We start from the raw sequence: 12,400 nt of genomic DNA on the forward strand, positions 1-12,400 counted from the left end.
GGTCCTTGGCGGGGGTATTAATAGCAGACTCATAGCTCTGAGAAGGGAGGGGAAGAGCGAGAGGAGAGAGGGAGAGGGACGGCCGGCGAGGAGGGGGGGAGATCAATGCGGGCAGGGGGATACAGAGGGAAGAGGGATGGAGAGATGGGAGGCAGAGGGATACGGGGCGTCAGGTATGCGGGGCTGGGGAGAGGGTGCAAAGTGTCCGAGAAATGGGGGATTAGGAGGTCTGAGGTGTAGGCACCCAGGAGAAAGGGGCTCAGAGAGGGGGCGGAGGAGAGATCCCAGGAGACAAGGGAGCTGGAGAGGGAGGGGCAAAGACCTCTGCTCACCATTCAGTCCCCCTCCTTCCCTGAGGCCCCTGGCCAACTTTCCCGGTCCTAGCTCTGGGGGTCCGCGTTCCCACCCCCACCCCCCACCCCTGCATCCCCTACCCCGGCCTTACCTTTTCATGACCCTGTTCTGGGGGGGGGGTATTGCGGGGGGCAGGACCGGAACCCAGAGTCCAGCGACCCGAAGATTCCCCGGAGGGCTCAGGGAGCCGCTGGGGGCCCAGGCCCTGGGGCGGCGGCGGCGGCGGCGGCGGCGGCGGCGGTGGCGGTGGCGGCGGTGGGGACCTCCTGCCTGTCCCTGGCTCTGGCTGGCTCTCTCTCCTCGTCTTCGGGCCCGTCCTGCCCTGTCTGTCCCCCAAGGTTGCGGCCACCCCAACTAGGCGAGGGCGCCGCTACACATGTTGCGCTGGAAGTTGGGCCCCGGACATTGCGGAGGCTGTCGGGGTGTCCTCTCGCCGCCCCGACCCCGTGGGGATCCCCCCTCCGCCCACCTGGGGTGCCCCCCCCCCCTGCCGCTTCAGCCCCGGCTCCTCCCTCCTTCCATGTGTCCGGTCCCGCCTCTCCCTGGCTCATTCGCACCCCCGCCCTTTGTGCCCTCAGCGCCCCCCCCCCACCCCCCAGCGTCTGTGTCTGTCAGTCTGTCTGTCTGGGTCACCTCTGAAGCCGGTGGCTGGGGTGTGTGTGTGTGTGTGTGTGTGTGTGTGTGTGTGTGTGTGGCGGGAGGCTGCCTGTCTGGGGAGCCGCTTGTCCCTTCCTCGCTTGGCCACCTCCAGACCCCCCCCCAGCACCCCCACACTCAAATCCAGGCAGAAACACACACATACACACACACACACACGCGCACGACCTCACTTCCCTGGGATTCCCCCCTCAACACCCCCGGAGCTTGAGGAGGGAGACACACACACACACACACACACACACACACGCGCGCGCGCGCGCGCGCGCACGCGGGGGTCCACTGGGGGCCGGGCTGCCACTGCCGTCCGGGGCTGTTCGGACAGACAGGAGGACACAGGCAGCTGGGGACGCCAGACGCCCGGCCGGACGCAGGCAGGAGGCTCAGAGTCCAGGTACACACCATCCATCCGGGGTTGGGGGGGGGGGGTCTGGGGGGAGGCAACTGGGGGGCCCGCGACACCCAGGCAGGAGGCTCAGAGTGGGTACAGACAGACAGACCCCTCCCTCCCTCCCTCCCTCCCTCCCTCGGCCGCCGCAGCCCTTACAGACACACCCCCCCTTCGCCAGCCCGGCCCCAGACACCCTGACACACAGATCCTCACCGGGCAGATGGCAGGCGCAGGAGAGACCCCTGGGGGCCGGGCGGACCCACCCAGGCCGACACCCCCCAGCTGGGCACCGGTGGCGGAGGGCGGCTGCGGGCGGAGGGTGGCGGCAGCAGCCGCCTCTTGGAGGAGCCGGAGCGGGAGGGACTCACACGCTCGCTCTGTTCTCGCACACACACACTCACTCGGGATGCGATTAACATTCAGTCCCCGTCTGCCCCTGCCGGGAGACCCACAGCCCCCCCTCTTGGCCTCCCTGGGGACCCCTCCTCCTGCCAAGGCCCGGGGGGCGGGGGGGGGGGGCGGCGGGGAGGGGACCTCCCCCCCACCAGCCCCCCAGCTCCGGGGCCTCTGCCTTCCTCCTGGGACGAGAGGATGAGGGGTCGCAAATAAAAAGGGAGGAAGTGTGTGTTGGGGGCAGGGGGAGGGCGGGCAGGGACCCAGAACCCAGAACCCAGCGTTGACACAACCGCTTGGGACCTGGACTCCAGGGCCTGGGGGCTGCCGCCCTCTGCCCCCTCCCCACTCTGAGCCTTGAGAAGGCCCTTCCCAGGTCCCTGTAGGACCCATCTTTTGGCTTCTATTGCCCCAGAAGGCCAGGCTTGCAAACTGGGTCTCCCTCAGGAAGCTAGGAGGCCAGGCTCCCAGCCCCCTCCTCTCTCGGATCCAGAAATTCAAGTCCCCGGACCCCTCTTCCCTCAGACCCTAAAGTCCAGCCCCCCCTGCCCCCCCCCTCCCCCATCCCTTCTCCCTCAGGTCCAGGCCTCTGGGCCCCTCCTCCAGGCCCAGTCCCTATTAGGCACTCAGACAACCCGACCCCCCCAGCTCAGACCATCCTCAGGGGCCCCCCGAGTCCAGGACTCATGGATGTCACCCTCAGGCACCCAATCCATCCAGGCCTCTGAGGAAACCAATACCCCTCCTTTTATTGAGGCACCCTTGCCTCTGTCACCCGTGGGTACTCAAACATCCAGGACGAAAGCATTGTCTGCTTTCCTCCTAGACGCGGCCTGACCCCCGGGAGGGTCCGCCAGGCCAGCTGCCCAGCTCCTGTCCCTCATGCTAGAGAGGCTGGGGCCAGCGTGCCCTAAAGCGCTGGGGCGGGGGGGGGGGGGGGGGGGGAGGGGAGTGCAGGACACCTGGGCCCCTGCGGGCAGACCCCGGAGGGTTTGTGTGCGTGTAGACGCCAGTGAGGGGGCAAGGCTGTGGGCTCCAAGCCGGGGTGAGGGCTCACATCCCTGAAAAAGAAGAGTCTGGGGACCTGAACGTGTGGGTCCCAGAGGGAGGAAGGGACTGTGCATCTCGGTTCCCGGCCAGGGTGCTTGAGACACAAGTCTGTGGAGGTGGGACCCTAAGTCTCAAGGAAGCAGGGGCCGAAATCTTGGGTCTGAGGGAGGAAGGCGGCTGAGGTTCCAGATCCCTGGGTCCTGGGGGATGGAGGTGCTGGGGTCCAGACTCCTGGGTCTGAGGGAGGGGCTGGGGGTTTGCTCTCTTGTCTTTTAGGTGGGTTGGAGCCGGAGGCCCCTGAAAAGGCCAGCGTCCGGGTCCTTGTCTAGGATGTTTAGAGCTCCCAGACGGCCCTCCCGAATCGCTGACAATGGCAGGGGCTGGGAGGCCCGGCTGCCACCCTTGCAGAGGCACAGACCGCCTGGAGGAGCCGGTGCCGGATTTGGGGGCTTCAGATCCCAGGGACCCCGCAAATTCCTAGCAGGCAGCCTTGGGGGGTGCCTTTAGCGCCCATTCCGCCAGCCGGGAGGTACGGGGTAGGGGGCGCCCGAGAGCCGGAACTCCGCCTTCGGGGGCGGAGCCTCCCTCCGGACTCCTCCCCCTCCCGCCCTCCTCCCTCTTCCCAGCTCCTGCTCGGCCTCCAGCTCCGGCCGCGGCTCCCCCTCCCAGAACCCCCTCCCCGGAGCGGAGCCCACCGGAGGGCCTCTCTTCCGTCTCCCCCCCCCCCGGCCCAGCCACCCGGCCAGAACAACAGCCCCGGGGGGCAGACCCCCCGCCAGCCTGCCTCCCTCCTGCCCAGCCCTGCCAGACCCCCCAAAGCATGAATCTCTTCCGATTCCTGGGAGACCTCTCCCACCTCCTAGCCATCGTTTTGCTACTGCTCAAAATCTGGAAGTCTCGCTCTTGTGCCGGTGAGACGCCCACCGGGGCGGGAGAAGGGGGGAGAGTGCGGGGTACATCCCTGGACTTGGGGAAGGGCTTTGGAGGCACTGGGGGGCCGGGTCTCTCTCTCTCTCCCCCGCCCTCCCCCCCCCCCCCCCCCGCTCCCCACAACGGCTTGCTGGGGATCCCCCTTCCAGGTCCGGGGTCACCGGCGGGTCAGCTCCCTTCCCCAGACTAGGGGTGTATACGGTGTGGTGGGGGTGGCTCGAGGCACCCCAGTCAGCCTCCCCTGGCCCTTCTCCGCTGGCCCCGGGGGGGTTCGGGGCTGGGAACGGGGAGCCGTGGCAGGCAGGGAGGTGGCTGGGAGTTGGTGACGTGGACCGTGGCGTCCAGGAAGGGAGCGGGAGAGCGGCGGCCCGTTCCCGGGGGGCTGAGGTCAAGTGGGGGCGCTTCCGAGCCCCGACCTGGGGTCCGGACTGTGGGAGGACCCTGAGGGGGCCGGGAGTGGCCATGAGGCCTAGCCTGGGACAGAGCCTCGGGCTGGAGTAGCTCCGGGGCCGGGCTGCCCCCTGGCTGTGGGCCGTGGGAAAGGGCCCTGCTCCGTCGGGGAGGGCTGGGGAGGCCTCCAGGGACGGCTGCCCTCCAGAGCCGGCTCTGGGCTTGTCCCAGGCCCGTCGGGCCTCGGTTTATTCCCCCTCGGAGCCCGCCTCCAGCCCCCCCCCCCCCCCCCCACTCTCTCTCTGGATCGCAGGGATTTCAGGGAAAAGCCAGGTCCTGTTTGCAGTGGTGTTCACGGCCCGCTACCTGGACCTCTTCACCAACTACATCTCCCTGTACAACACGTGCATGAAGGTAAAGGCTCTCCCACCCCCACCCCCCCACCTGCTGGCCCCTCCTGAGCAGGGAGTCTGGTCCGGGTCCTAGGGAGGAGGGAGTGTGGATCCCAGACTTCTCCGTCCAGGGGAGGCAGGTTCCAGACTCCTGCCTGGGTCCGAGGGAGAAGGGGGCCGGAAGTGAGGGCTCCTGGGCCTGAGGGAGGAAGGGGCTGGGGTTCCAAACTCCTAGGTTCGGGTCTGTGGGAGACTCAGGCCCCTTGCTTGGAGCTGAAGCGCCCTCGTCCTCACCCTCCCCACGCCCCCCCTTGACAGGTGGTCTACATTGCCTGTTCCTTCACCACAGTCTGGATGATTTACAGCAAGTTCAAGGCCACGTACGACGGCAACCACGACACATTCAGGGTGGAGTTCCTCGTTGTTCCCACGGCCATCCTGGCGTTCCTGGTCAACCATGACTTTACGCCTCTGGAGGTAGGCTACCTGGCAGGGTCCCTGGAGCGGGGGGTGGCCGGACAGCTGTTGACAGTGGACCCTCTCGGAGGTTGGCTCAGACTTCCTTATTTTAGGACATACAGGTTCAGCACGCGGGTTCAGGAGTCAGATGATGTTAAGGCAGAAATAACAGTAGCACTTGGTGCCGTTCGTGCGCGTGAACTCATTGCTTGGTACAGCGGACCCATTTTACGGATGAGGAAAATGACGCTTAGGGGGGTCTAAGTGACTTGTCCAAGGTCGTCGGCTGAATGGACAGCTCAGGAATCGGGAACAGGGGCTCTGGAGCCAGCTACTTGGGTTTGAATCCCAGATCTGCTACTTTCTGTTAGCGGGACCACGGGCATGTGACTTGACTTCTCCGTGCCTCAGTTTCCCTACCTGTAAAGTCGAGGTCAGGTCGCTGTGAGGATTTTACCGATTACGTAGCATGGTCTCGTGGTGAAACGCGTAGACTCCGGAAGCAGAGAGTGGGGATTCAAAGCCAGCTTCTACCGCGTGGCAGCTGTGGGACTTTGGGCAAGTCTGTAATGCTTCTGTGCCTCAGTCTCCTTCTCTGGAAAACGGGATGGTCAATTCCTACTTCATAGGGTTCTTTTGAAAAAACTTTTTTAATGTTTATTTTTGAGAGAGAGACAGAGAGAGAGAGACAGAGAGACAGAGACAGAGTGCAAGCAGGGAAGGGGCAGAGAGAGAGGGAGACCCAGAATCCGAAGCAGGCTCCGGGCTCCGAGCCGTCAGCACAGAGCCCGATGCGGGGCTCGAACCCACGAACCGCGAGAACGTGACCTGAGCCGAAGTCGGACGCTCAACCGACTGAGCCACCCAGGCGCCCTCAAGATCTCTTTCTAAAAGCACTGTGCAGGCCAGACAAATATGACGGAGCATGACTTGGGCCCACAGGTCCCAGGAATGTCCGAGGGAGGCTGCACTGTGCCGTGGCGGGAACCCTGGGACTGGCTGTAGGCCGCGGTCTTTGCGAACGTCCCATGCTTACCACGTTTCTGGAGCACTTACCCATGTTATAGATGAGGAGACTGAGGCCGGGGGAAGGCACTGGGGCTTGCTCTAGGTGGAGGAGGCCGGACCAGAACCCAAGACCCCCGACTCCCACTTTTGCAGTTACCTCATTCAGAGGGGGGGAGGTCACTTGTGCAAGGTATTGGCGCCCACTGGGTGCCTGGCTCTGTGCTGGCTATTCTGAATCCCTCGTCGTCCTGTCTGACCCCTTGGCCACCCGGGGGTGCAGACCTCCTCATCCCCATTTCTTGGAGCGCTAAGGTGAGTCTCAGAGGGGAGAGCTCGTAGGATTGGATCCCGGGCCCACCTGCTTTCAAAGCCCATGCTGTTAGTTGGTGCGTGCTAGTAAGAAACTTCTTTTTGAATCCTCGAAGGAAACTATTCTTTAAGAATTCGGACGTCACGTTCTCGCGGTTCGTGGGTTCGAGCCCGGCGTCGGGCTCTGTGCTGACAGCTCGGAGCCTGGAGCCCGCTTCGGATCCTGGGTCTCCCTCTCTCTCTCTTTCTCTACCCCTCCCCTGCTCGTGCTCTCTCTCTCTCTCAAAAATAAATATTAAAAAAGAAAATCAGACATCACGAATAGATCAAATAAACACGAGGAAAACGTGACCTTCCGTCTCCTCTCACCTTATAATTCTCTTCCCCAAGGGTGACCCCAGGGATGACAGCTGCGTGGGTATCAGTTTAATGGGTACGTTTTTTTGCGAGCCTCAGTCAACCTGAGTTGCTAAGAGCCATGCTCGAGGACTCTGAGTGATTACTGGAGCCCTAGCACCAGTGTAGGAATCCATTTCTACCTACATTGGAGCTGTGCATCCTTGGGCCTCAGTCTTCTTATCTGTATAGTGGGGGTAATAATAGGATTTACTTCACAGGATTGAGACATAAGCCAGTTAATACCCATAAGGCGGTAGGGCAGTGCCTGGGATGTGGGAGGTACTAGGTAAGCGTGAGTTGTTATGAATACAGCCTGAGGTCCCCACTTTTCTGTCCCCGACCAAAACAACTGAGGGGGAGCCACACCTGCCATCTGGCCCGGTCCTCTCACGGGAGGTTTCGGTGGGTGTAGGGACCAAGAGTCCCCCCAGGTGGGACTTTCAGATTGCCGAGGACTGAAAAGGGGCTGGCAGATGTCTGTTGCCTCTCCGTCCCCCTCCGACGCTGCCCTGTCCGGCTCACCGGTGATGCTTGTGACCGCTTCCTAAATGGGGGCCCGTGACGGACAAGCGAACGGGAGGCTTGTTCTCATTCACACATTCAGTCGTTCACCGAGTACGTGGCTGGCACTGTGGCCGCGGGGTGAGCTAGACGGAGGATCCCGGGCCTCACGGAGGCCGCTTTGTTCTGGTGAGAGCTGCCAGGGAGGAGCAGAGGGGGTGATGTGACCGTCCTGGGGGTAGGACTGGTCAGGGGAGGCCCCTGTCAGAGGTGATTGACGAGTGAGGCTGGGAGGTAGGGGAGGCAGATTGCGACAATCCGCAGGGAAGAGCTGGGGGAACAGCAGGTGCAAAGGCCCTGGGGCAGGATGGAGCTTGGGGGACCAGAGCGAAGGCCTGGGTGGCCGCACCCTGGAGAGCGAGGGAGGAAGTAGGAGATGAAGCTGAATTGGGTCCTGAGGGCCACGTTAGGACTTTGGATCTTATTCTGGCTGTGATCAGCAGCGGTGACTGGAGGATTTTAAGCCAGGGAGTGACAGGCTGTGATTTGTGTCTCTGAAGATTGCACGTTGAATGTCGTCCCGACAAGGGCACGGAAGTCATCCCCATTTTATTTTATGTATGTATTTGGTTTTTTCTTTGTTTAAAAAAAAGTTTTCTTATTTTTATTAAAAAAATTTTTAAATGGATTTGAGAGAGAGAGAGAGAGAGAGAGAGCGAGCACGGGGGAGGGGCAGAGAGAGAGGGAGACACAGAATGTGAAGCAGGCTCCAGGCTCCGAGCTGTCAGCACAGAGCCCCGCGTGGTGGGGCTCGCTCGTGAACCAAGAGATGTGACCTGAGCCGAAGTCACATGCCTCACCCACTGCGCCCCCCAGGCGCCCCAATTCCCATTTTAGAAATAAGGAAGGAGAGGCTCAGAGAATCTGGGTCTCCTGCCCAAGGTCTCATAGAACGCAAGTCTCAGAGCCAAGATTCCCACCTGGTCTGCCTTTTGAAGGGGCAGGTGCTCGAGAGCCCTGCCTCCGGACCCTGGGTTCGAATCCCGGCCGCGCTGCTTACTGGCCCCGTGGTGTGGGGCAGATCTCTGGGCCTCGGTTCCTTCGTCTGGAGAATGGGGATGCCAGGGACAGCATCTCACGGGGTGGTCGTGAGGATTAGAAGGGAGAAGAGATGCGCCACAGGCAGGGCAGCGTCTGGCACACGGTGACTGCCCAGCGAGCGGTCCCGTGTCGCCGCGCCCGTGCCCGCGCCGCCAGATTCCAGCCTCCGCCTTCTCTCCCGCCCCGTCCCCTCCCGCCTCACCCTGCTCTCCGCCCCTGCTTCTCCGTCCCCCCCCCCCTCCCCCCCGCAGATCCTCTGGACCTTCTCCATCTACCTGGAGTCGGTGGCCATCCTGCCGCAGCTGTTCATGGTGAGCAAGACGGGGGAGGCGGAGACCATCACGAGCCACTACCTGTTCGCCCTGGGTGTCTACCGGACCCTCTATCTCTTCAACTGGATCTGGCGCTACCATTTTGAGGGCTTCTTCGACCTCATCGCCATCGTGGCGGGCCTGGTCCAGACGGTCCTCTACTGCGATTTCTTCTACCTCTACATCACCAAAGGTAGCCGGCTGCAGGGGACCCCGCTCCTGCCCCCGCCCCGGGGCCCAGGCTCCGTCTCCGCGGCCCTGTCTCCCTCTAGGGTGGGAAGGTTCCGTCTCCCAGGGTCTTGGGTCCCCGGCTCCCGGCCCTGCTGGGAATTCAGACCTCCAGCCACCCTCCCCCGCCGTGCGGCGGTCGCCTTGGCTCCTGCGTCCCGAGGAGAGACCAGCAAGGCATCAGGGGGCTGCCTTCTGGCAGAGCGGCTTCCTCCCTTGACCTCACGAAGGGCGGGCATCCCTCACCCCGGCCCCTGGGCATTTTGGGGAGGAAGAGACAGGACAAGGAGGGCAGCACTGGCCTCCGACTCTTCCTCTCTCGGAACCTGTCCTGAGGGTCCAGATCCCGGAAGGAAAAAAAAAAAAAATCAGTTCCTATCTCCCCAACCCCAGCAGCGCTCCGAGAAGGGAGGGTCTCCTCCCTGTTGCTTGATCTGCGTCCTCACCCTTTAGGGACTCAGGCCCACAAAGATTCATTCATTCATTCAACCAACCCACCACCCACCCACCCGACCAACCAACAACTGTGTTGGGCCCTTCCTGGGGCCCCGGCCACGGCCAGGCTCTGGGGGTGCAGCGGAAGGAGCAAAGGTGGCCCTTCCCCTTCCCTGGGTTCCGAGTGGGGGTGATGGTGCGCGAACAAGGACAGAGAGATGGTTGCAAACAGGGAGAAATGCCGAGAGAGAAGAAAACCAGGGATATGTGTCAGTGAAGAACGGGGGGCTGCTTTACACGGGGAGGTGGTCAGAGGAGACGACGGTGAAAGCAGGGACCCGAGAAATGAGGAGTCGGTCAGTGCGAAGGAAAGCCGGGAGGTGGTGGAGGGCGGAGGTGTGGAGGCAGCTGGCCTCCGGGTTAAGGCTGGGAGGGTGTGGGGGGGGCACCTGGCCAGCCCTGCCAGACTCTTGGACCCCATCCTTCCGCGATCTGAGGCCTCGACCCGAGAGTCCTTCGAGGACCCTCGAGGACCCCCCGCCAGCCCAGCGTCCCATCCGCAGGGCCCCTTGGTAATGCTCCCCCCTCCCCCCCCCGCCCCTGCTCTGTCTCCTCGCAGTCCTGAAGGGGAAGAAGCTGAGTTTGCCGGCGTAGCCCTGGTCCTGGCCATCCCTCTCCTCGGCAGCCCGCGAGAGGCAGAGGAAGGCAGCGAGAAGACAAGCGCCTTCCCGTCCAGGGGTGACTTTTTAAAGAACCAACCTCTCCGCACTCCCCAGCCTCCCTCCTGCCAGGTTTCAGGGGGGCGGTGGAGGACCCGAGTCTTGGGGAACTCAGGACCTGGGCTGTTTGTAGTTTTTTGCCTTTTAGAGAAGAAAACAAAACAAAAAAAATCTTTCCACGATTTAGTTTTCGATTCAGATGACTCCTTTTCTCTTCTACTCTCTGGCCCCCTGATTTTTATAAACTGTTTCCGAGTGTCCTGTGGGGCAGGGCAGGGTCCGAGATCTTTTCCCTCCCGCAAGCCCCCCGGCTCCCTTCCAGATCCTACCCTGCCAGCCCCGCCAGTTGCCAAACACTAAATCTGCAGACACCCACCCTTCTGGCCTCCCCCCGCTGGCCATGAACACGGCGCCCCCCAGAAGTTCTGGAATGGGGAGAGGGAGGAGGGGAGGGACGGTCTCCCTGATTTTTCAATACAATTTTTTTCCCAGAGTTTGGGTTTTTTGGTGTTGTCCTCATTTTTTTGACAATTGAGGGGGGCGAGGGGCTGGGCGTGGCAAGGGGGCTGGCCCGAGGGTCAGTGTGGCTCGGCCGCCATGTTTTTGTACAGAATTGACGGTTGATTCTTTGTTCTCTTGAAATAAACCGAGGAAAATGATGCCTCTTTCGCTACTCCTTGCCATCTCTCTGGTGTTTGTGGGGTCCCTCCCAGCCCCTGTCTCTGCTTCTGCTTTATGCCGTTGACGGTCTGGAGGTGACCGAGGCCTGGGAGGGGCAGAAAGGTGAGACACCGGGTTCCCCGAGACTCTGAGCCGTGTCCTCACTCCTCATGGCTGTGCTGGGGAAGAGGTTTCGGAAGAAAAAAAAAACAAATCTTGAAGATTCTCTTTACCTTGGCACAGAACCTCCTTGGAGCCTTTCCCGAATCTCAGGGTTACAGAGGGCCTTCGAGAGCGTGTGTTTTAGAGGTCACCAATAGGCAGCCCCTGTCCTACCCCTATTAGGCATTTTGTTGAGCTGCTCTATCTTTCTAGAAAGAGAAAGAAAGAAAGAAAGAAAGAAAGAAAGAAAGAAAGAAAGAAAGAAAGAAAAGAAAAGAAAAGAGAAAGAAAGGGAGAGAGAGAGGCTGGCTCTGTTGCCAGCCTTTCAAAATCAGATTTCCACATCGAAATCTGGATTTCTGGCTCCTCTTGAAAAAAAATCTGTCACTCCGACAATGCTGGGTCCTCGCTTCCGGGTGGCAACAGATGGCTGGAGCTGAATGGATGGGCTGTGGGCCTTCCACTGCCATCCCTGGGACTTGGCTGAGGGGTCGCCACCATTTATTATCCAGCCCCACGCTGTCCGGCTTTTTTTTTTTTTTTTTTTTTTTTGTCGGTTGGTTTGGTTTGCTCGTGTGGAGTTAAAAGAAAAGGAAAAGATTTTCGACGTCTCCCTGCAGATCGGCTCACCCCTGGCCCGTGTCCTTCACGCGCGTTCCCTGCCCGGACCCCAGGAGCCTTCGGGGGTTTGCCTCCTGATTCAGTCAGACCCCCTCGATGCCTGCCGAGACCTTCCTGAGGCGTGTTGGGTTCTGCAGGCTGGCTCTGGAAGCTTCAGGGGGGCGGGGAGGTGGCATTTCCCAAGCGTCAGCGCCGGGCAGCGTGCGTTCCACGGTTGGGTCCGTGGGACACTCCGGGGCAGTCCTGAAGGGGGCGGGGCACTTCGTGGGGGAGGAAACCAAGACTTCCGGGGCAGGTGGCGAAGGTGGGGTTTGTAGCGGGGCTCCCCGACGCCAGAGCCTGTGTGTTTGGCCACTGCTGTGCGGTTTTTCAACCGTTGTTGCTTCTTCTAGACCGGCGGGACCGGTCCCTCTGTTGAGAGGAATTGTGCCCAGAAGCCTGATATGGAAAATGCTTGGGTTGACTCAGGGCTGGCGGGTGGCACATCTCCGCATGTGGTCTGAAAACCATCAATCTAAATCTGGTCCGAGTCTTTAGTTTTCCAGCCAAGACAGTTCGGCCCTGAGCAATTAAGTGCCACATCCCAGCTTGTCCAGCGGGCGACGGAGTGGGGACTGGCGCTCAGAATCCCCGTTCGAACATCAGAACACTGCCCACTCCGCTGCCCTGCTGCCTTTTCCCCAGATGCCCACAGGGACCACGTCCTACTTATTTTTGTAGCTTCAGGACTGAGCATGGGGCCTGCCACAGAGAAACCTCAAAAAAAAAAAAAAAAAAAAGGGACCATAGAACCCACGTGTGATTCCCCCCCACGACTGGTGTCCCTTTGTCCGGTTTGTAAATGAATGCTCTGCAGGCCACAGCGGCCCTTGTGTGGGTGTGTTTTGTTTCCCCTGCATAACATTAACATTTTTTTTTTTTTTTTTTTTT

At 61.3% G+C, this 12,400-nt stretch overlaps 1 protein-coding gene across 1 annotated transcript; it reads left to right on the forward strand.

Moving 5' to 3' along the window:
• Nucleotides 1–3,434: 3,434 nt before the first annotated feature.
• KDELR1 (KDEL endoplasmic reticulum protein retention receptor 1) lies at nt 3,435–10,686 on the forward strand. The gene is made up of 5 exons (XM_042919872.1): nt 3,435–3,756; nt 4,479–4,579; nt 4,876–5,034; nt 8,586–8,838; nt 9,928–10,686. Exons 1-5 carry the CDS (start codon nt 3,666–3,668, stop codon nt 9,960–9,962), a joined length of 639 nt encoding a protein of 212 aa, XP_042775806.1. The 5' UTR covers nt 3,435–3,665; the 3' UTR covers nt 9,963–10,686.
• Nucleotides 10,687–12,400: the final 1,714 nt, after the last annotated feature.

The sequence above is a fragment of the Panthera leo genome, chromosome E2 (assembly GCF_018350215.1).
Source record: "Panthera leo isolate Ple1 chromosome E2, P.leo_Ple1_pat1.1, whole genome shotgun sequence".
Taxonomy (NCBI): domain Eukaryota; kingdom Metazoa; phylum Chordata; class Mammalia; order Carnivora; family Felidae; genus Panthera; species Panthera leo.

What these genes read in the sequence shown, in the direction of transcription:
- KDELR1 (XM_042919872.1), top strand. Translation starts at nt 3,666, where the DNA reads ATGAATCTCTTCCGATTCCTGGGAGACCTCTCCCACCTCCTAGCCATC. An exon ending in GAAGTCTCGCTCTTGTGCCG is followed by an intron (nt 3,757 to 4,478) that starts GTGAGACGCCCA and finishes TCTGGATCGCAG; the next exon opens with GGATTTCAGGGAAAAGCCAG. An exon ending in ATGACTTTACGCCTCTGGAG is followed by an intron (nt 5,035 to 8,585) that starts GTAGGCTACCTG and finishes TCCCCCCCGCAG; the next exon opens with ATCCTCTGGACCTTCTCCAT.